Source organism: Pimephales promelas, chromosome 23, assembly GCF_988280905.1.
Source record: "Pimephales promelas chromosome 23, fPimPro1.hap1.1, whole genome shotgun sequence".
Taxonomy (NCBI): domain Eukaryota; kingdom Metazoa; phylum Chordata; class Actinopteri; order Cypriniformes; family Leuciscidae; genus Pimephales; species Pimephales promelas.
In genome coordinates this window covers 21,312,529-21,333,694 of record NC_142791.1, presented here as the reverse complement: position 1 = coordinate 21,333,694, position 21,166 = coordinate 21,312,529, and the positions used below count along the sequence as shown (strand labels likewise).

The 21,166-nt window shown below is 45.1% G+C and overlaps 2 protein-coding genes across 5 annotated transcripts in view; both read right to left on the bottom strand.

Moving 5' to 3' along the window:
• prlhr2b (prolactin releasing hormone receptor 2b) overlaps positions 1-17,961 on the bottom strand; it is a 28,356-nt gene extending 10,395 nt beyond the window's left edge. For 2 of the 4 annotated variants that reach the window (XM_089126069.1, XM_089126070.1), the window contains exons 1-2: positions 17,748-17,961; positions 12-103 (exon numbers count right to left, since the gene is read on the bottom strand). The gene's annotated coding sequence lies outside the window, so the exon portion shown is untranslated. Of the gene's footprint in view, positions 1-11; positions 263-17,747 lie in introns of those variants that run through there. The other 2 variants (XM_039664400.2, XM_039664399.2) reach the window with 1 other exon arrangement.
• Positions 12,576-17,033, bottom strand: LOC148969452 (uncharacterized). Its single transcript, XM_089126581.1, has 3 exons — positions 16,192-17,033; positions 12,636-15,702; positions 12,576-12,592 (listed from the first exon to the last, which is right to left on the bottom strand). Exons 2-3 carry the CDS (start codon positions 15,466-15,468, stop codon positions 12,576-12,578), a joined length of 2,850 nt encoding a protein of 949 aa, XP_088982707.1. The 5' UTR covers positions 15,469-15,702; positions 16,192-17,033.
• Positions 17,962-21,166: the final 3,205 nt, after the last annotated feature.

Sequence of the window (21,166 nt, the reverse complement as noted above, 5' to 3'; positions counted from 1 at the left end):
CAATACATTACCTAAGACACAGAATATTCCTGTTTCTCAGAAGTGTGTGAAAGCAGCGCTTCTCCGGTGTGGTTTTCCGAGTGTCTCTCAATATGCGCAGCTTCTGCTTCGAGAAACAAACCACACAAATCAGAGAGACCGAATGTGCTGCAGGAACAAGTGTTCCACCACAACTGACACTCGTTTACTCAAGCAACCTGAAGCCCAGCAACTTCAGTCACCCTGTCAGTGAAGACCGTTGCGGGTGCGAATAGACCTTATGTAGCGCCCCCTACCTGATCTTCTCGTAACTAGATAGAGAACAGCGCCCCAAGTTCACTTACTATATGCCTACAGATGTTGACGTTAGGCCCCTCTGGTGTCACTAAGTGAAGTAAATTTGAATTTTAGAACTTAAATTATAAGCTCTTCTATCCTTGTACTATGTTACTCAAATTAAATGTATCACCCCTCTAAACAATAGCATAAACCGACACTTTCAAGGAATAACACAAGTAAAATTACAGAACAAAATAAAATTTAATTGAAATAGAAATGTTGAATATTAAATGGCTCAAGGAATTAATTTAAATGTGTGAAATATTCACACAATTATCCTCACTTTTAACTGGATCACAATTCAGTCTCAGAAGGACAATAACTCTGATGCCAAACGCACAGGAATTAGAATACCGGCAAACAAAAAACAATATAAATTTTCCGTATACCCAATAAAGTAAAACCCAAGATAACTTCCTAATTATAAACAGAAATACTCTGAATAGTTCACGTTATCCGTGCAATGTTTAATACAAAATACTCAGATTAAACAGTTGTGGGCCCACACACACACACACACACACAATCAACCCACCCCGTTGCAGGCCTGAATCGTGGCTTGTGTTCGTGGTGGCCGGGAAAACGACAAATGGCCCCTTCACTCTCCTGAGCACAACTAAAACAAAACAAATACCTCCAATTCCGCGTGAGAACAAATGCGGTATCCGCGATTCCAGCAGCCGGCCGCGCGCAGCTCCTCGTCCTCTCGCTCGCTCGTTGGCCGAACGCACTACACCTCCCGCGGCGCCAGAGGAACCCCAAATATCACGGTTACTTGGGGCGCTATCTGGTCCTCAGATTGTCCGGAAACCGCAGCAATAAACAGTCTTTGATACGGTAACAGTTTGGTTAGGTTACACGTTCCAATGCGCTAATATATGCAGTGATGACTGACCGGAGAAATTCGGATACACGCCCGCACGGCAGGTTAACCACACGGGAAAAAAACAGGCTATAAACACCAACAAACACACAAGCGATTCATATCTCGGATCTACATTGCAGTTAAAGATGATTTAACTTATAAATCGTCAATTAAATTCACTGTTCACATAAACTCGTCTCTCCTCTACTTCTCCCGTCTTTCTTTTTTTTCAATCTCCCCCGTACCACCACTCAAATCGTCCAAAAACCATCGCGAGGGCGGGACTTGACTCCCTGAAACCAATAAAATAAAAAAACACCTAACATGATGGTTAATACCACGTTTTCCCCCCTGTACCCATAGATCAAACTTGTATCTCATGCACGCGCGTTCTTAAAGGAACAAATACCTTACACTCACTAACACAGATGCGAAGTTAATTCACATTTTATTTCTCAAGTAAATTAAATTACAAACTAATAAATTGAAAACGTATTACCAGCATTTTTATAACCTACTGGGTTACATGCTCCCCCGTCTAAACGTCTCATGACCCCATGAGATTACATCTCAACACCTTAATGGTGACTTTAGGCTCAGCAGAAGGGTTTACCCGAGTACAACGAATACACTGTGCCATAGGGTGACACCACATAGTGTTACAGGCTTTCCCTTCTGACTCTTCCCCACTTTCTACATTTATTACCATCCCTCTATGAATTAGAGTTAAAGGTCGGTTAGTGGGCTGTCCCAGACAATCATAGCTTAGCTTGACTACAGGTCGTATCTCTCTTTTAGGCCTGGAATTAACGGTCTCTACTACCTCTTCGGTGGAAGTAATTCTTTCAAGTTCTCCCCCTTCTAAACCAGGATCTCCCAGTGTCTCTGAACTCCAATCTGGCAACTCTTCAGACCCCTCTTCATTGGGTATCGGCTCGGCCATTGCTGCATGAGGTAAATCCAAGTCCCCTCCACAGTTGTCAATTTTACCATCCACTGTAGAGTCCAACAGGGTAACGCACTCTGGCGGGTGCTGGTTCTCCACTCTACCCGCGCAGTAATGCCACACTTCATCCTCTTCACTGTCAGAGAGGTTACTCAATTCACACCCTGTCATGACCGTATTTCCTTCCCCCAATTCTCTTCTCCGTTTTCTCTCCCCAGATATGTGCCTGGTCTCCACTGGAGCAGAAACTCTGGTAAGTTCTCCAGTATCTGCCAACCTCACATGGTCCCCAACTGGCAAGAGATGGTCTCGGTGTAATGTTCTCACACCTCCCACGCCGGATGCAGGTTTCAGACGGTACACAGGTAAGTTCTCCAACTTTTCCACCACCAGGTAAGGCACAGAATTCCACTTGTCTCCAAGTTTGTTCTTTCCAGTCACAGCCAGGTTTCGTGTCAGTACACGATCTCCCACAGTCAAGCTCTGGTGTTTCACTCGCTTGTCATACAACCGTTTGTTCCTTTGCTGACTTTTCTGGGCAGCTTCGGTGGCTAACTGATAGGCTCTCTGTAAGTCTGATTTCATTCTTTCCACATACTGTCGATGGCTTCCTGCTCCCTTTCCATCAGGCGAAGTCCCGAAACACACATCCACTGGCAAACGAGCCTCTCTTCCGAACAGAAGATAATAAGGGGAAAACCCAGTGGCCTCGTTCTTAGTACAGTTGTAAGCGTGTACTAAACTGTTAATGTGCTGACTCCATCGGTTCTTTTCTGCCGGATTCAGGGTACCCAGCATGGAAAGAAGTGTCCGGTTGAACCTTTCCGGCTGTGGATCTCCTTGTGGATGATAGGGAGACGTTCTGGATTTTCGAATCCCCAGCATACTTAGTAACTCTTTTATGAGACCACTCTCAAAATCCCGACCTTGATCTGAATGAATCCGAGAGGGTAAGCCGTAGTGAATAAAGAATTTGTCACACAGCACCTTAGCCACCGTCATAGCCTTCTGGTCTTTGGTTGTGAACGCTTGAGCGTAACGGGTGAAATGGTCGGTTACTATGAGAACATTACCCATACCCTTTGAGTCTGGCTCAATCGACAGGAAGTCGATGCACACTAAATCCAATGGCCCACTGCTGGTTATGTGATTCAGTGGAGCAACCCTCTTGGGTAATGTCTTTCTTGTGACACAACGGCCACAATCCTTAACATACTGCTCTATGTATGCAGACATTCTGGGCCAATAGAAACGGTCCTTAATGAGTTCCGTGGTTTTCTCCACTCCCAAATGACCCGAGTCATCGTGTAATGAGTGCAACACAGTCGACCAGTACTTCTCAGGTAAGACAAGTTGTATCTTTTCGCTACCACTTGCACTTTTGGTAATTCGGTACAGAAGTTGACTCTTTATCTGTAGCTTGTCTCCCTGTCGCTGTACCAGAGCGATGGTAGCATCAGAACTCCTAGCACCGGTGAGTATTTTTCCCGACTCTACGTCTCGCTTTACTACCCCAACTACGGGGTCCTCTTCTTGTGCTTTCTGCAACTCTGCATTACTCAGCTGTTCCAACGGACCAAGACCCAAAGCTGTGGGACAACAAAAAGCATCAGGAATACTCTGAGGTAAGACACCCAAGGGTTCCACCAGTCGGGATGACGCCCCTCCATTTTCAGCAACCACTGCTAACTGACAGATGGCTCTTACCCCTGACTTGGGTATCTCCTTCCATTCAGGGCAAGCAGTTGATTCACATGGGTAGCGAGACAACACATCCGCATCGATGTTGGAATTTCCTGGTTTGTATTGCAAGCTGAAGTTATAAGTAGCTAAGGCAGCTAACCAGCGATGACCCGTCGCACTCAACTTGGCACTTGACAACACATAGGTCAGGGGATTGTTGTCGGTCTTTACCACGAACTGGGCTCCATATAGGTAGTCGTGGAACTTATCCACTACCGCCCACTTGAGCGCCAAGAACTCCAGCTGATGTATGGGGTATCGTTGTTCCGAGGCACTCAGTTTCCGGCTCGCGTAGGCCACGGGCCTCAGTCCTCCAGAATGCTCCTGATTCAAAACGGCCCCCAGTCCACTCAGACTAGCGTCTACATGCAGTACATAAGACTTAGCAGGATCCGCAAAGGCAAGTACTGGGGCATGTGTGAGACAGTCGATGATTTTATGGAACGCTGCTGTGCAAGTGTCGTCCCAACGCTCTCCAAAGGGTTCCGATACTCTGAAGTATATCTTGCCATCAATTGACTTGCTGTTTTGCCCAGATGTTGGCGGGTAACCTTTAGTGAGCTCTGTTAAAGGCCTTACAATGGCGGAGTAATCCTTTATGAATCGACGGTAAAATCCACAAAACCCCAGGAATGACCTCAATGTCTTTAGGTCAGTGGGCCTTTTCCAGCATGTTACGGCTTCCACCTTGGCTGGGTCTGGTGATACTCCAGCAGCTGACACAATGTGACCCACATACCGAACTTGAGACTGGCAGAACTGGCACTTATCTATTGACACTTTCAGGCCACATTCTCTCAGACGGTCCAGGACTTTTAACAGCCTCTCTTCGTGTTCTTCAAGGGTGCGTCCGAACACAATGATATCATCCAGATATACTATTACTTGAAGGAGATGCATGTCACCAACCGCTTTCTCCATGAGCCGCTGGAAGGTGGCGGGAGCTCCAGTGATCCCTTGAGGCATCCGTTCAAACTGGAAGAATCCCAGGGGACAGATAAACGCTGTCTTCTCTTTATCTTCTTCCGCCATGGCTATTTGATAGTATCCACTGCGGAGGTCCAGTACAGAAAACCATGTACTACCAGCCAAACTGTCCAGGGCATCATCAATCCTGGGAGTGGTGTACTGATCAGGGATGGTACGAGCATTTAGTGTTCGATAATCGATGCACATTCTGATTGCCCCACTCTTCTTCCGCGCAACCACAATGGGCGATGCGTACGGACTCCTTGACTCCTTTATTATTCCTGCTTCTAACAGGTCTTTGATGTGACGTCGTACATCCTCGATGTCCGCAGGAGCAATGCGTCTGGAGCGTTCTCTGAATGGTTTGGTATCTTTCAATCTGATGTGATGTTCAACCCCGCAAGCTAATCCAACATCCCATTCCTCAGTAGAAAACACATCACCTCTGGTTGACAACTTTTCACGCAGTCTCCGTTCCCAGACCTCCGGAATGGATGACTCCCCAAAATTAAACAAGCTTGGGTCTATGGCTTGGGAGCTCTGCTCTCCTGACCGTACGGTGAGTGTGTCAGTCGGATACACATTGGCGATTACGGTTCCAGCTGGAATGGAGATATTTTTTGATGTTACATTCTGGACCAACACTTGAATATTTTGCCCTTCTACTGCTGAAGATGGGAGTACCACGGGGGTAATGAATGTTCCAGCTGGAAGACTAGAGTCCTCAGGAGTGTCTACCACAAAGATCTCTTTTCTTAAAGGCTTGTCGGTCTCCATTTTACAGATAGCACATACTTCTCCCCTTGGTGGAACTATACAATTCCCCGGTCCTATCCAACGGACTTTTCCTTCAGGTTTATCAGGAAGAGTTTCAGTCTCTTGCTTCGGTGGCAGATGGATTTCCGGGTGTCGGGTCTGGATTCTCAAAGCATGTGCAACACTGGATCCGTCGGTATCCTGGCTGAGAGCAGCAAGGCGTTTGAAAAAACTGGCGTTGGTACCGATAATAACCGGTAATTGGGAAGGACCTTGGGGTTCAGGACATACAAGAGCCAGGATGGACAATGGCTCCTCCACTGTGGTGACAGAGGCGGGAAAGGTGACATCCACTATGATATATCCCTTATAAGGGTAACTGGAAGAACTGAGCCCCCATATGGATAATCCTGTCAAGGGGTGAATGGGCACATCAGCCAAGTTCTCCGAATACCAGCTTTCAAACACAATCGTCACTTGGGATCCGCTGTCTAACAGTGCTTGACATACCCGGCCATTAAGCTTCACGTCTACCGTGGATGCTGGTCCTACTAGTCCTTTAGGAATACGGCTAGATTCCTGGATGGCGGCCTGGCTCTTTTTGGAGAAACAAGCTTGGTTTGTGGCAGTGATATTGTCATCCACCTCGTGTTTCCCACTCTTTGCCTGCCTTAGAGAACGAATCAGCTTCTGGATCACCTGATCAGAATTTGGTGGAGCTTGACACTTCGTTGCGATATGACCATCTTCTCCACACCTATAGCAGAAGTAGTCATCTCTTGTTCTGGCTGGCTTGTATCTTAAAGGCGTGGAAACAGACTGGGACTGCAGTGACTGTTTTGGTCGCTGCTCTGTAACCTGAGGTGAGTATTGAGTAGAACTGACACTCAGAACAGCTAACTGCTGTTGTAAGTGGTGGACCTGTTTCCTCAACTCATGAATCTCTGAATCATCATTTTTTTCAGTCTTTTTGATTGGTTTTTCTTTAGTTTTAATCGCTAATGATGAAGTAGAAACGGTTTGGTGCTCAACTCCACTTATTTGGGTTCTTAATTCTTGAAGTTCGGCCTTGAGCTCCTGGATAACTGATGTGCTGGCTCTTTCCTCTTCATGGAAGTGAATGGCCTTGGCTTTTGCAGACACTCTGTGGCGAGCCAATTCACTCTCCTCCGCCTCACGTATTTCCTTCAACAGACTCAGGAAAGAAGGTGGGTGATTTTTTCTTTCTCGCAGTCTCAGTTGGAGCAACATCATGTCAGAATTCACAGCCCCTCTAATCAGCTGTTCCACTCGTACTTTATCAACCATACTAAGGGTCAGTCCATCTCGTTCCACTACTTTGCTGAGGGTCTTCTCCATCCTTCTCAGGAATTCAGACAAAGCCTCCCCCGTGCCCTGGCGCATAAGACGAAATTTGAAATACAAATCCTCACCAGACTCAGATGATCCAAAGGTGCTCTCCAATGCTTCCAAGTACTGCGCAGCACTCGCTTCAGGATCAGAGAATCTGACCGCTCTTACAATATCCAAGGCAGGTCCCTTGAGGCTCTCCACAATGCGGCGTCTTTTTTCTTTTTCAGAGCAGTCACACTCCGTTACCAGCAGTCTGGCTTGGTCCATCCAGTTTTCCATATTCTCCTCACCCATGGGGGTTGGAACTACAGCTGAAAAGGTACGCAGGCGTCGGTATGTGTTGTTGTCACTCGAGTGCTTTACGGTCTTTTCCAGCACCTCGCCCATGGCGCGTATGATTGACTCAGGGGAACTGTCAGTGGCCCTGTGTGGAGAAATCAAAGCATGTACATCGCTAAGAGACTTTCCTTCTTCCATCAGGAACTTTGCTAACTTCTCCGTAAACTCTGCAGAAACATCGTCAGGGGTGGGTTCTGTGGTCTGCATTACTACGACTGTCCAGGGCTCTCTCTTTTCTCCCCTGGACACTTCAGGCGGTATGCGCTTTGGGTCAATGGCTTGTCTGCACTCACACAACACCAGCAGGTAATGTGAAGTGGGTCCTTCCTTCGTGTCCCTTACACGAACTCTCCCCAGAGCTTTTACTGCTTCCATCACCTCTTCAATTTCGGCCACTTCGGTGTGAAGAGGTACGTTTAACAGCATTAAGGCATGGGTCTCTTCAATGCTAAGATCTTTGCACCAGTTGGCCAACTCTGCCTGGAGACTATAGTCTTTTGTTAGAGCCATGTTAACACTTTATGCACTTTCCAGTTAATTACAGGGGTGCTTGGAACTAACTTTCTTTATTTTTTCTTCTTTCTTGCAGCAAACTATGGTGTGACTCACAGAGGGAGATCCCGGACGAGCCCCCACGTTATGTAGCGCCCCCTACCTGATCTTCTCGTAACTAGATAGAGAACAGCGCCCCAAGTTCACTTACTATATGCCTACAGATGTTGACGTTAGGCCCCTCTGGTGTCACTAAGTGAAGTAAATTTGAATTTTAGAACTTAAATTATAAGCTCTTCTATCCTTGTACTATGTTACTCAAATTAAATGTATCACCCCTCTAAACAATAGCATAAACCGACACTTTCAAGGAATAACACAAGTAAAATTACAGAACAAAATAAAATTTAATTGAAATAGAAATGTTGAATATTAAATGGCTCAAGGAATTAATTTAAATGTGTGAAATATTCACACAATTATCCTCACTTTTAACTGGATCACAATTCAGTCTCAGAAGGACAATAACTCTGATGCCAAACGCACAGGAATTAGAATACCGGCAAACAAAAAACAATATAAATTTTCCGTATACCCAATAAAGTAAAACCCAAGATAACTTCCTAATTATAAACAGAAATACTCTGAATAGTTCACGTTATCCGTGCAATGTTTAATACAAAATACTCAGATTAAACAGTTGTGGGCCCACACACACACACACACACACAATCAACCCACCCCGTTGCAGGCCTGAATCGTGGCTTGTGTTCGTGGTGGCCGGGAAAACGACAAATGGCCCCTTCACTCTCCTGAGCACAACTAAAACAAAACAAATACCTCCAATTCCGCGTGAGAACAAATGCGGTATCCGCGATTCCAGCAGCCGGCCGCGCGCAGCTCCTCGTCCTCTCGCTCGCTCGTTGGCCGAACGCACTACACCTCCCGCGGCGCCAGAGGAACCCCAAATATCACGGTTACTTGGGGCGCTATCTGGTCCTCAGATTGTCCGGAAACCGCAGCAATAAACAGTCTTTGATACGGTAACAGTTTGGTTAGGTTACACGTTCCAATGCGCTAATATATGCAGTGATGACTGACCGGAGAAATTCGGATACACGCCCGCACGGCAGGTTAACCACACGGGAAAAAAACAGGCTATAAACACCAACAAACACACAAGCGATTCATATCTCGGATCTACATTGCAGTTAAAGATGATTTAACTTATAAATCGTCAATTAAATTCACTGTTCACATAAACTCGTCTCTCCTCTACTTCTCCCGTCTTTCTTTTTTTTCAATCTCCCCCGTACCACCACTCAAATCGTCCAAAAACCATCGCGAGGGCGGGACTTGACTCCCTGAAACCAATAAAATAAAAAAACACCTAACATGATGGTTAATACCACGTTTTCCCCCCTGTACCCATAGATCAAACTTGTATCTCATGCACGCGCGTTCTTAAAGGAACAAATACCTTACACTCACTAACACAGATGCGAAGTTAATTCACATTTTATTTCTCAAGTAAATTAAATTACAAACTAATAAATTGAAAACGTATTACCAGCATTTTTATAACCTACTGGGTTACATGCTCCCCCGTCTAAACGTCTCATGACCCCATGAGATTACATCTCAACACCTTAATGGTGACTTTAGGCTCAGCAGAAGGGTTTACCCGAGTACAACGAATACACTGTGCCATAGGGTGACACCACATAGTGTTACAGGCTTTCCCTTCTGACTCTTCCCCACTTTCTACATTTATTACCATCCCTCTATGAATTAGAGTTAAAGGTCGGTTAGTGGGCTGTCCCAGACAATCATAGCTTAGCTTGACTACAGGTCGTATCTCTCTTTTAGGCCTGGAATTAACGGTCTCTACTACCTCTTCGGTGGAAGTAATTCTTTCAAGTTCTCCCCCTTCTAAACCAGGATCTCCCAGTGTCTCTGAACTCCAATCTGGCAACTCTTCAGACCCCTCTTCATTGGGTATCGGCTCGGCCATTGCTGCATGAGGTAAATCCAAGTCCCCTCCACAGTTGTCAATTTTACCATCCACTGTAGAGTCCAACAGGGTAACGCACTCTGGCGGGTGCTGGTTCTCCACTCTACCCGCGCAGTAATGCCACACTTCATCCTCTTCACTGTCAGAGAGGTTACTCAATTCACACCCTGTCATGACCGTATTTCCTTCCCCCAATTCTCTTCTCCGTTTTCTCTCCCCAGATATGTGCCTGGTCTCCACTGGAGCAGAAACTCTGGTAAGTTCTCCAGTATCTGCCAACCTCACATGGTCCCCAACTGGCAAGAGATGGTCTCGGTGTAATGTTCTCACACCTCCCACGCCGGATGCAGGTTTCAGACGGTACACAGGTAAGTTCTCCAACTTTTCCACCACCAGGTAAGGCACAGAATTCCACTTGTCTCCAAGTTTGTTCTTTCCAGTCACAGCCAGGTTTCGTGTCAGTACACGATCTCCCACAGTCAAGCTCTGGTGTTTCACTCGCTTGTCATACAACCGTTTGTTCCTTTGCTGACTTTTCTGGGCAGCTTCGGTGGCTAACTGATAGGCTCTCTGTAAGTCTGATTTCATTCTTTCCACATACTGTCGATGGCTTCCTGCTCCCTTTCCATCAGGCGAAGTCCCGAAACACACATCCACTGGCAAACGAGCCTCTCTTCCGAACAGAAGATAATAAGGGGAAAACCCAGTGGCCTCGTTCTTAGTACAGTTGTAAGCGTGTACTAAACTGTTAATGTGCTGACTCCATCGGTTCTTTTCTGCCGGATTCAGGGTACCCAGCATGGAAAGAAGTGTCCGGTTGAACCTTTCCGGCTGTGGATCTCCTTGTGGATGATAGGGAGACGTTCTGGATTTTCGAATCCCCAGCATACTTAGTAACTCTTTTATGAGACCACTCTCAAAATCCCGACCTTGATCTGAATGAATCCGAGAGGGTAAGCCGTAGTGAATAAAGAATTTGTCACACAGCACCTTAGCCACCGTCATAGCCTTCTGGTCTTTGGTTGTGAACGCTTGAGCGTAACGGGTGAAATGGTCGGTTACTATGAGAACATTACCCATACCCTTTGAGTCTGGCTCAATCGACAGGAAGTCGATGCACACTAAATCCAATGGCCCACTGCTGGTTATGTGATTCAGTGGAGCAACCCTCTTGGGTAATGTCTTTCTTGTGACACAACGGCCACAATCCTTAACATACTGCTCTATGTATGCAGACATTCTGGGCCAATAGAAACGGTCCTTAATGAGTTCCGTGGTTTTCTCCACTCCCAAATGACCCGAGTCATCGTGTAATGAGTGCAACACAGTCGACCAGTACTTCTCAGGTAAGACAAGTTGTATCTTTTCGCTACCACTTGCACTTTTGGTAATTCGGTACAGAAGTTGACTCTTTATCTGTAGCTTGTCTCCCTGTCGCTGTACCAGAGCGATGGTAGCATCAGAACTCCTAGCACCGGTGAGTATTTTTCCCGACTCTACGTCTCGCTTTACTACCCCAACTACGGGGTCCTCTTCTTGTGCTTTCTGCAACTCTGCATTACTCAGCTGTTCCAACGGACCAAGACCCAAAGCTGTGGGACAACAAAAAGCATCAGGAATACTCTGAGGTAAGACACCCAAGGGTTCCACCAGTCGGGATGACGCCCCTCCATTTTCAGCAACCACTGCTAACTGACAGATGGCTCTTACCCCTGACTTGGGTATCTCCTTCCATTCAGGGCAAGCAGTTGATTCACATGGGTAGCGAGACAACACATCCGCATCGATGTTGGAATTTCCTGGTTTGTATTGCAAGCTGAAGTTATAAGTAGCTAAGGCAGCTAACCAGCGATGACCCGTCGCACTCAACTTGGCACTTGACAACACATAGGTCAGGGGATTGTTGTCGGTCTTTACCACGAACTGGGCTCCATATAGGTAGTCGTGGAACTTATCCACTACCGCCCACTTGAGCGCCAAGAACTCCAGCTGATGTATGGGGTATCGTTGTTCCGAGGCACTCAGTTTCCGGCTCGCGTAGGCCACGGGCCTCAGTCCTCCAGAATGCTCCTGATTCAAAACGGCCCCCAGTCCACTCAGACTAGCGTCTACATGCAGTACATAAGACTTAGCAGGATCCGCAAAGGCAAGTACTGGGGCATGTGTGAGACAGTCGATGATTTTATGGAACGCTGCTGTGCAAGTGTCGTCCCAACGCTCTCCAAAGGGTTCCGATACTCTGAAGTATATCTTGCCATCAATTGACTTGCTGTTTTGCCCAGATGTTGGCGGGTAACCTTTAGTGAGCTCTGTTAAAGGCCTTACAATGGCGGAGTAATCCTTTATGAATCGACGGTAAAATCCACAAAACCCCAGGAATGACCTCAATGTCTTTAGGTCAGTGGGCCTTTTCCAGCATGTTACGGCTTCCACCTTGGCTGGGTCTGGTGATACTCCAGCAGCTGACACAATGTGACCCACATACCGAACTTGAGACTGGCAGAACTGGCACTTATCTATTGACACTTTCAGGCCACATTCTCTCAGACGGTCCAGGACTTTTAACAGCCTCTCTTCGTGTTCTTCAAGGGTGCGTCCGAACACAATGATATCATCCAGATATACTATTACTTGAAGGAGATGCATGTCACCAACCGCTTTCTCCATGAGCCGCTGGAAGGTGGCGGGAGCTCCAGTGATCCCTTGAGGCATCCGTTCAAACTGGAAGAATCCCAGGGGACAGATAAACGCTGTCTTCTCTTTATCTTCTTCCGCCATGGCTATTTGATAGTATCCACTGCGGAGGTCCAGTACAGAAAACCATGTACTACCAGCCAAACTGTCCAGGGCATCATCAATCCTGGGAGTGGTGTACTGATCAGGGATGGTACGAGCATTTAGTGTTCGATAATCGATGCACATTCTGATTGCCCCACTCTTCTTCCGCGCAACCACAATGGGCGATGCGTACGGACTCCTTGACTCCTTTATTATTCCTGCTTCTAACAGGTCTTTGATGTGACGTCGTACATCCTCGATGTCCGCAGGAGCAATGCGTCTGGAGCGTTCTCTGAATGGTTTGGTATCTTTCAATCTGATGTGATGTTCAACCCCGCAAGCTAATCCAACATCCCATTCCTCAGTAGAAAACACATCACCTCTGGTTGACAACTTTTCACGCAGTCTCCGTTCCCAGACCTCCGGAATGGATGACTCCCCAAAATTAAACAAGCTTGGGTCTATGGCTTGGGAGCTCTGCTCTCCTGACCGTACGGTGAGTGTGTCAGTCGGATACACATTGGCGATTACGGTTCCAGCTGGAATGGAGATATTTTTTGATGTTACATTCTGGACCAACACTTGAATATTTTGCCCTTCTACTGCTGAAGATGGGAGTACCACGGGGGTAATGAATGTTCCAGCTGGAAGACTAGAGTCCTCAGGAGTGTCTACCACAAAGATCTCTTTTCTTAAAGGCTTGTCGGTCTCCATTTTACAGATAGCACATACTTCTCCCCTTGGTGGAACTATACAATTCCCCGGTCCTATCCAACGGACTTTTCCTTCAGGTTTATCAGGAAGAGTTTCAGTCTCTTGCTTCGGTGGCAGATGGATTTCCGGGTGTCGGGTCTGGATTCTCAAAGCATGTGCAACACTGGATCCGTCGGTATCCTGGCTGAGAGCAGCAAGGCGTTTGAAAAAACTGGCGTTGGTACCGATAATAACCGGTAATTGGGAAGGACCTTGGGGTTCAGGACATACAAGAGCCAGGATGGACAATGGCTCCTCCACTGTGGTGACAGAGGCGGGAAAGGTGACATCCACTATGATATATCCCTTATAAGGGTAACTGGAAGAACTGAGCCCCCATATGGATAATCCTGTCAAGGGGTGAATGGGCACATCAGCCAAGTTCTCCGAATACCAGCTTTCAAACACAATCGTCACTTGGGATCCGCTGTCTAACAGTGCTTGACATACCCGGCCATTAAGCTTCACGTCTACCGTGGATGCTGGTCCTACTAGTCCTTTAGGAATACGGCTAGATTCCTGGATGGCGGCCTGGCTCTTTTTGGAGAAACAAGCTTGGTTTGTGGCAGTGATATTGTCATCCACCTCGTGTTTCCCACTCTTTGCCTGCCTTAGAGAACGAATCAGCTTCTGGATCACCTGATCAGAATTTGGTGGAGCTTGACACTTCGTTGCGATATGACCATCTTCTCCACACCTATAGCAGAAGTAGTCATCTCTTGTTCTGGCTGGCTTGTATCTTAAAGGCGTGGAAACAGACTGGGACTGCAGTGACTGTTTTGGTCGCTGCTCTGTAACCTGAGGTGAGTATTGAGTAGAACTGACACTCAGAACAGCTAACTGCTGTTGTAAGTGGTGGACCTGTTTCCTCAACTCATGAATCTCTGAATCATCATTTTTTTCAGTCTTTTTGATTGGTTTTTCTTTAGTTTTAATCGCTAATGATGAAGTAGAAACGGTTTGGTGCTCAACTCCACTTATTTGGGTTCTTAATTCTTGAAGTTCGGCCTTGAGCTCCTGGATAACTGATGTGCTGGCTCTTTCCTCTTCATGGAAGTGAATGGCCTTGGCTTTTGCAGACACTCTGTGGCGAGCCAATTCACTCTCCTCCGCCTCACGTATTTCCTTCAACAGACTCAGGAAAGAAGGTGGGTGATTTTTTCTTTCTCGCAGTCTCAGTTGGAGCAACATCATGTCAGAATTCACAGCCCCTCTAATCAGCTGTTCCACTCGTACTTTATCAACCATACTAAGGGTCAGTCCATCTCGTTCCACTACTTTGCTGAGGGTCTTCTCCATCCTTCTCAGGAATTCAGACAAAGCCTCCCCCGTGCCCTGGCGCATAAGACGAAATTTGAAATACAAATCCTCACCAGACTCAGATGATCCAAAGGTGCTCTCCAATGCTTCCAAGTACTGCGCAGCACTCGCTTCAGGATCAGAGAATCTGACCGCTCTTACAATATCCAAGGCAGGTCCCTTGAGGCTCTCCACAATGCGGCGTCTTTTTTCTTTTTCAGAGCAGTCACACTCCGTTACCAGCAGTCTGGCTTGGTCCATCCAGTTTTCCATATTCTCCTCACCCATGGGGGTTGGAACTACAGCTGAAAAGGTACGCAGGCGTCGGTATGTGTTGTTGTCACTCGAGTGCTTTACGGTCTTTTCCAGCACCTCGCCCATGGCGCGTATGATTGACTCAGGGGAACTGTCAGTGGCCCTGTGTGGAGAAATCAAAGCATGTACATCGCTAAGAGACTTTCCTTCTTCCATCAGGAACTTTGCTAACTTCTCCGTAAACTCTGCAGAAACATCGTCAGGGGTGGGTTCTGTGGTCTGCATTACTACGACTGTCCAGGGCTCTCTCTTTTCTCCCCTGGACACTTCAGGCGGTATGCGCTTTGGGTCAATGGCTTGTCTGCACTCACACAACACCAGCAGGTAATGTGAAGTGGGTCCTTCCTTCGTGTCCCTTACACGAACTCTCCCCAGAGCTTTTACTGCTTCCATCACCTCTTCAATTTCGGCCACTTCGGTGTGAAGAGGTACGTTTAACAGCATTAAGGCATGGGTCTCTTCAATGCTAAGATCTTTGCACCAGTTGGCCAACTCTGCCTGGAGACTATAGTCTTTTGTTAGAGCCATGTTAACACTTTATGCACTTTCCAGTTAATTACAGGGGTGCTTGGAACTAACTTTCTTTATTTTTTCTTCTTTCTTGCAGCAAACTATGGTGTGACTCACAGAGGGAGATCCCGGACGAGCCCCCACGTTATGTAGCGCCCCCTACCTGATCTTCTCGTAACTAGATAGAGAACAGCGCCCCAAGTTCACTTACTATATGCCTACAGATGTTGACGTTAGGCCCCTCTGGTGTCACTAAGTGAAGTAAATTTGAATTTTAGAACTTAAATTATAAGCTCTTCTATCCTTGTACTATGTTACTCAAATTAAATGTATCACCCCTCTAAACAATAGCATAAACCGACACTTTCAAGGAATAACACAAGTAAAATTACAGAACAAAATAAAATTTAATTGAAATAGAAATGTTGAATATTAAATGGCTCAAGGAATTAATTTAAATGTGTGAAATATTCACACAATTATCCTCACTTTTAACTGGATCACAATTCAGTCTCAGAAGGACAATAACTCTGATGCCAAACGCACAGGAATTAGAATACCGGCAAACAAAAAACAATATAAATTTTCCGTATACCCAATAAAGTAAAACCCAAGATAACTTCCTAATTATAAACAGAAATACTCTGAATAGTTCACGTTATCCGTGCAATGTTTAATACAAAATACTCAGATTAAACAGTTGTGGGCCCACACACACACACACACACACAATCAACCCACCCCGTTGCAGGCCTGAATCGTGGCTTGTGTTCGTGGTGGCCGGGAAAACGACAAATGGCCCCTTCACTCTCCTGAGCACAACTAAAACAAAACAAATACCTCCAATTCCGCGTGAGAACAAATGCGGTATCCGCGATTCCAGCAGCCGGCCGCGCGCAGCTCCTCGTCCTCTCGCTCGCTCGTTGGCCGAACGCACTACACCTCCCGCGGCGCCAGAGGAACCCCAAATATCACGGTTACTTGGGGCGCTATCTGGTCCTCAGATTGTCCGGAAACCGCAGCAATAAACAGTCTTTGATACGGTAACAGTTTGGTTAGGTTACACGTTCCAATGCGCTAATATATGCAGTGATGACTGACCGGAGAAATTCGGATACACGCCCGCACGGCAGGTTAACCACACGGGAAAAAAACAGGCTATAAACACCAACAAACACACAAGCGATTCATATCTCGGATCTACATTGCAGTTAAAGATGATTTAACTTATAAATCGTCAATTAAATTCACTGTTCACATAAACTCGTCTCTCCTCTACTTCTCCCGTCTTTCTTTTTTTTCAATCTCCCCCGTACCACCACTCAAATCGTCCAAAAACCATCGCGAGGGCGGGACTTGACTCCCTGAAACCAATAAAATAAAAAAACACCTAACATGATGGTTAATACCACGTTTTCCCCCCTGTACCCATAGATCAAACTTGTATCTCATGCACGCGCGTTCTTAAAGGAACAAATACCTTACACTCACTAACACAGATGCGAAGTTAATTCACATTTTATTTCTCAAGTAAATTAAATTACAAACTAATAAATTGAAAACGTATTACCAGCATTTTTATAACCTACTGGGTTACACTTATTCAGAGCAGCGCCATGACAGGTATTAAGTGAGGCTGTGAGGGATAGACTTACCGTGTTTCCAATGGCATCCATTGTAAAAAGCTGAATATACAGCTCCAGATTACTTACAATTTTCCACAGCTTACATTGTCTGGAGATTTTTGTCAACTGAAATTTCTTGGAAAGATATTTTTCCAGTGTTTCATGAGCAGAACAATCCGAAAACACATTAACAGTACAGCCCATTGAAGAGATGCATGTCTATCCCTCACAGCCTCGCTTTCATTCTCAATCATTAAAAATCAAAGATGGCGCTGCCGTGAATAAGGCGTATTGAACCATGTATTGAACGGTTGGACTTGGGAGGGGTCCAATAAAGCTCAACATTCGTCAAATCAAAGGAGGTAAAAAAAAAGAAGAAAAAAAAGGTTTTTGGTATAATAATTTATCAACGTTTTTAAACAACGTTGTGGGGTTTACGTAATAAGGTGCTAAACTCATCAAAGGAGTTCGGTTTTGGCTACAATTATTTTATAAATTAGAATAGGCAAAATAGACAAAATTTAATTAATGAGTCAATACATCATCATCCTTTCTTGCAATATCGTGATGGTTTCCATGAGAAATTGCAACCAATTTCTCCCACGTGCGTTCATCTCATACAGAATAAAAGTTGAGGCCATATGGACCTGTTGACCACAGATAGATACTGACCGTGACGTGGCTCTTTAACAGAGATCATTGTTCATAAGCATTTCTATTAAGGGTGGCTGATTAACTTCAGCCACAACACGGTTCTTCCAGAGGCTATTCACTGTGGAGGCAACAGCAGCTCGCTCCTTGACAAAATTGTTTATTAGCTACATTATAAAATTACATATCACAAATGTGGACAGTTTTGTTTTGTTTTAAGTATACGCTGATTTCACACAGCTGCCATTTTGAAATCAAAAGCGAGGCTCCGGTGGGAAGAACCCCGGAAGTACAGATATACAACGCATTGGACTACCAACCTGACCAATTTACACTATTGGTTGTTATTGGATATTGTTAATATCCAATATAGGATTTTGCTCCTGCTTCCTTTTTTACGTTCAGAATTTTATATATATAAATGAATTTCACTGTATATAGTCTAAAGTATGAAAGAAATATATGTACATCATTAGAATAACTAATTTCTACATTAAACACAACAAATGACATTGCATTCGCGACTCTCCTATGATTAAAGGCGACACTTCCGCTTTTCTTCCCACCGGAACCATTTCAAAATATCGGCTGTGTGAAATCAGTGTATAGGGGTTATGCGGAGCGCCCAGCGGTCAAACCGGAAAACGGGTAAACGGGTCCTGGGGAAGATCGTACGTACAAGGTGGGAAGTCGTGTTTACGACGGCAGTGCGTTCAAGTCACTTTCGTTGGAGGAAGATGGCGGAGTACTTTCTCTTAATTAATTACACAAAAATACAGTAAGGTTCTTAGCCTCTTGTTCTAGAAAATGAAGAAGAAAGAAATGTGCATCGGATGTACTTTATTTTTTTTTATGTTTTTAATTAATTTATGAAGCCACTGCCAACTTTATTGTTACATGTTGCACTGTTATATTATAATGCCATCATATTCTGTGCCGGCAATTCGCTTAACTGCGCTGTAAATACGAAAACCTTGACAATATCACTGCATAATATTTTAGTTGTGGTATTCCGCCATGCTTCTCAGTGACACACCCACACCTCGGGGCTTAGAGAAAGATCAGGGCTTAGAGAAAATCCCAAGCTCGGTCCCAAGACGTTGTGGTGGCGTTCAAGTGCGTTCAACTCGTAAATACAATCTATACGAGATGACTTGAACACGCCATCTGTCTTTAACTGGTAACTGGTAATTTTCACTTATTGTTATAAAATTCTTATTTCTGATCAAACTTAAGTGTAATTGTTTTAATTAAATGTCTCAAATGCTGAAATATCAGAAACATGAACATCCGAACAGCAGTTTTTGTTGTGTGCCGATCTTCTCTGTGTCAGGGAAAATTAACTCTGGGGTAAGTTTCCACCAGTTCGCAAAAGATGAGTCAATCAGGGCCATATGGGTCAGAAACATTAGGCATAATAATTTAGTGATAAGAAGATACACCACTGTGTGCAGTCAGCATTTTATGCCTGAACACCTAATTGAAGGGGCAGATGCCATTTGAATCCCGGAGATTCCGGTGTTGTTCACCTGGAACAACTTCAGCCTGCCTGTCTCTTGGTCAAGCGTGTGCCAGAGGACAGCAGCAAAATGAGGATGAGGAGCTGATACCAGCGTTGTCTTTGAGGTGTCATGACTATGATAGCACACCAGAAGCTCAACCTTCATCTCTGGATCTGGCCTGTGAAAAAATTTACACACAGCAGCAGGCCATCTTTACAGAAGAGTATTAGGGCCAAGCAACAAATACAAAAATTAAAACCTCGAGATTAAAATCATTATAATGCGAAATTAAACTGTTTAAATTTCGAGAAAAAAAGTCGAAATACAATCTTGAAATAAACTCATTTCGAGAATAAAGTCGTTATGTTTCAAGAAAAAAAAAAGTCGAAATGATATAGAGAACAACGCATTCAATCAGTGTTCATAGCCTACTGATAGAGGAGATGGCAGAGTTGGATCACTTAGTCAGATATATTTTAGACTTTCTTTCAGTAACAAAGAAATACTATCAACTATGACAGAATTACAAAAAAGAGAAAGAATTCTTTAACGAGAATTTGCAAGCAGAAAAATATCTGCAATGTACTCACAGTGGCGGCCTTAAGCATCTGGAGACCAACCTCAATAACTAATATGGGGCCCTACCCACATAAAACATAAACATAGAGCAGAAAAGGCAATGATTCCTGTTGGTTTGCATCAATATTATTTTATTACGTGCACTTTCAGCTTCATGAACAGGCAGCTCAACATATAAATAATCCAACCTTATTACTAAATTATACCCCCCTGCGTAGACCTACACCACAAAACTAAAGGATAAATTCTTTAAAATTGGGGAATCCGTTACGGACATTGTGCTCTGAAAGCGACACTAAAAGACTGCTTTAAACCTTTCACGGAGACCTCAAACAGAAAGTACAAAGACTTTCTTTAAAGTGAATTTAGTTTTATTTTAATTCTAAATAAAGCTAATAATAAAGCTAATATAATCACGACACAGAGGCGTAGGCGCTTGAACTTGAGCTTGTCTCATAAATTAACCAAAACTCAGCATATAAGGTAGCTTACTTGCCTCACAGACCTGAGAAATACAAGTATATCTAAAATGTCGACTTCTGAAAAGAACATTTCAAAACGAAAGAAAACAGACTGCTCTTTGCTTATGTAATCCGTATGAAATGTGCATTTCTCTCTGGGGCGTTCATTCGTGCGAAGATCATGATCAGCATCGTCAACGTCATCTTTGCAGGCGACAGTGACACAGAAAACGTCTCGGTTACGGATGTAACCCTCGTTCCCTGAGTAGGGAACGGAGACGTTACATCGGAATGACGGAGAATGGGGGTTTCGCATAGAAAGCCAATCCTCTTCGAGTATTTAATAACGAGCCAATGGCATGAAAATGCCTTGGGGCTGCAGAATTTGCATAGTGTAACTCCGCCCCACCCCGTGGGTATAAAAGGAGGAAGTGAAGGAGCCAAAGTCTTCGCTAAGGAGCCAAAACTGAACTCGGCGTCTACCCAGCGGTACAGCAGAAGTGGCAAGGAGACGTAACGTCTCCGTTCCCTACTCAGGGAACGAGGGTTACATCCGTAACCGAGACGTTCCCTTTCGTAGTCAATCCGAGTTACGTCGGAATGACGGAGAATGGGGGGCTATGCCATCACGCCATCTTCATAGCTGTCTTCCAGTGCCCTGCGAAAGTCTGGACTCCTTCTTACTTAACTTACACAGGAGATACCTACTTTGACACAGGAATACCAAGGTACACTGGGAAACATATCCTGGGAGGGACATGCTACCAATGCCTACCGTAGGGAGGACTTAGGAATACACATATGGCTGTGTTAGGGTCTACATATAGAGATCACTGGAGCACCAACCTGCTTAGGGTGGCTAGAAACTTAACTCCAGGAGTGGCAGATGGCTTGCCAA

What these genes read in the sequence shown, in the direction of transcription:
- LOC148969452 (XM_089126581.1), bottom strand. Translation starts at nt 15,468, where the DNA reads ATGGCTCTAACAAAAGACTATAGTCTCCAGGCAGAGTTGGCCAACTGG.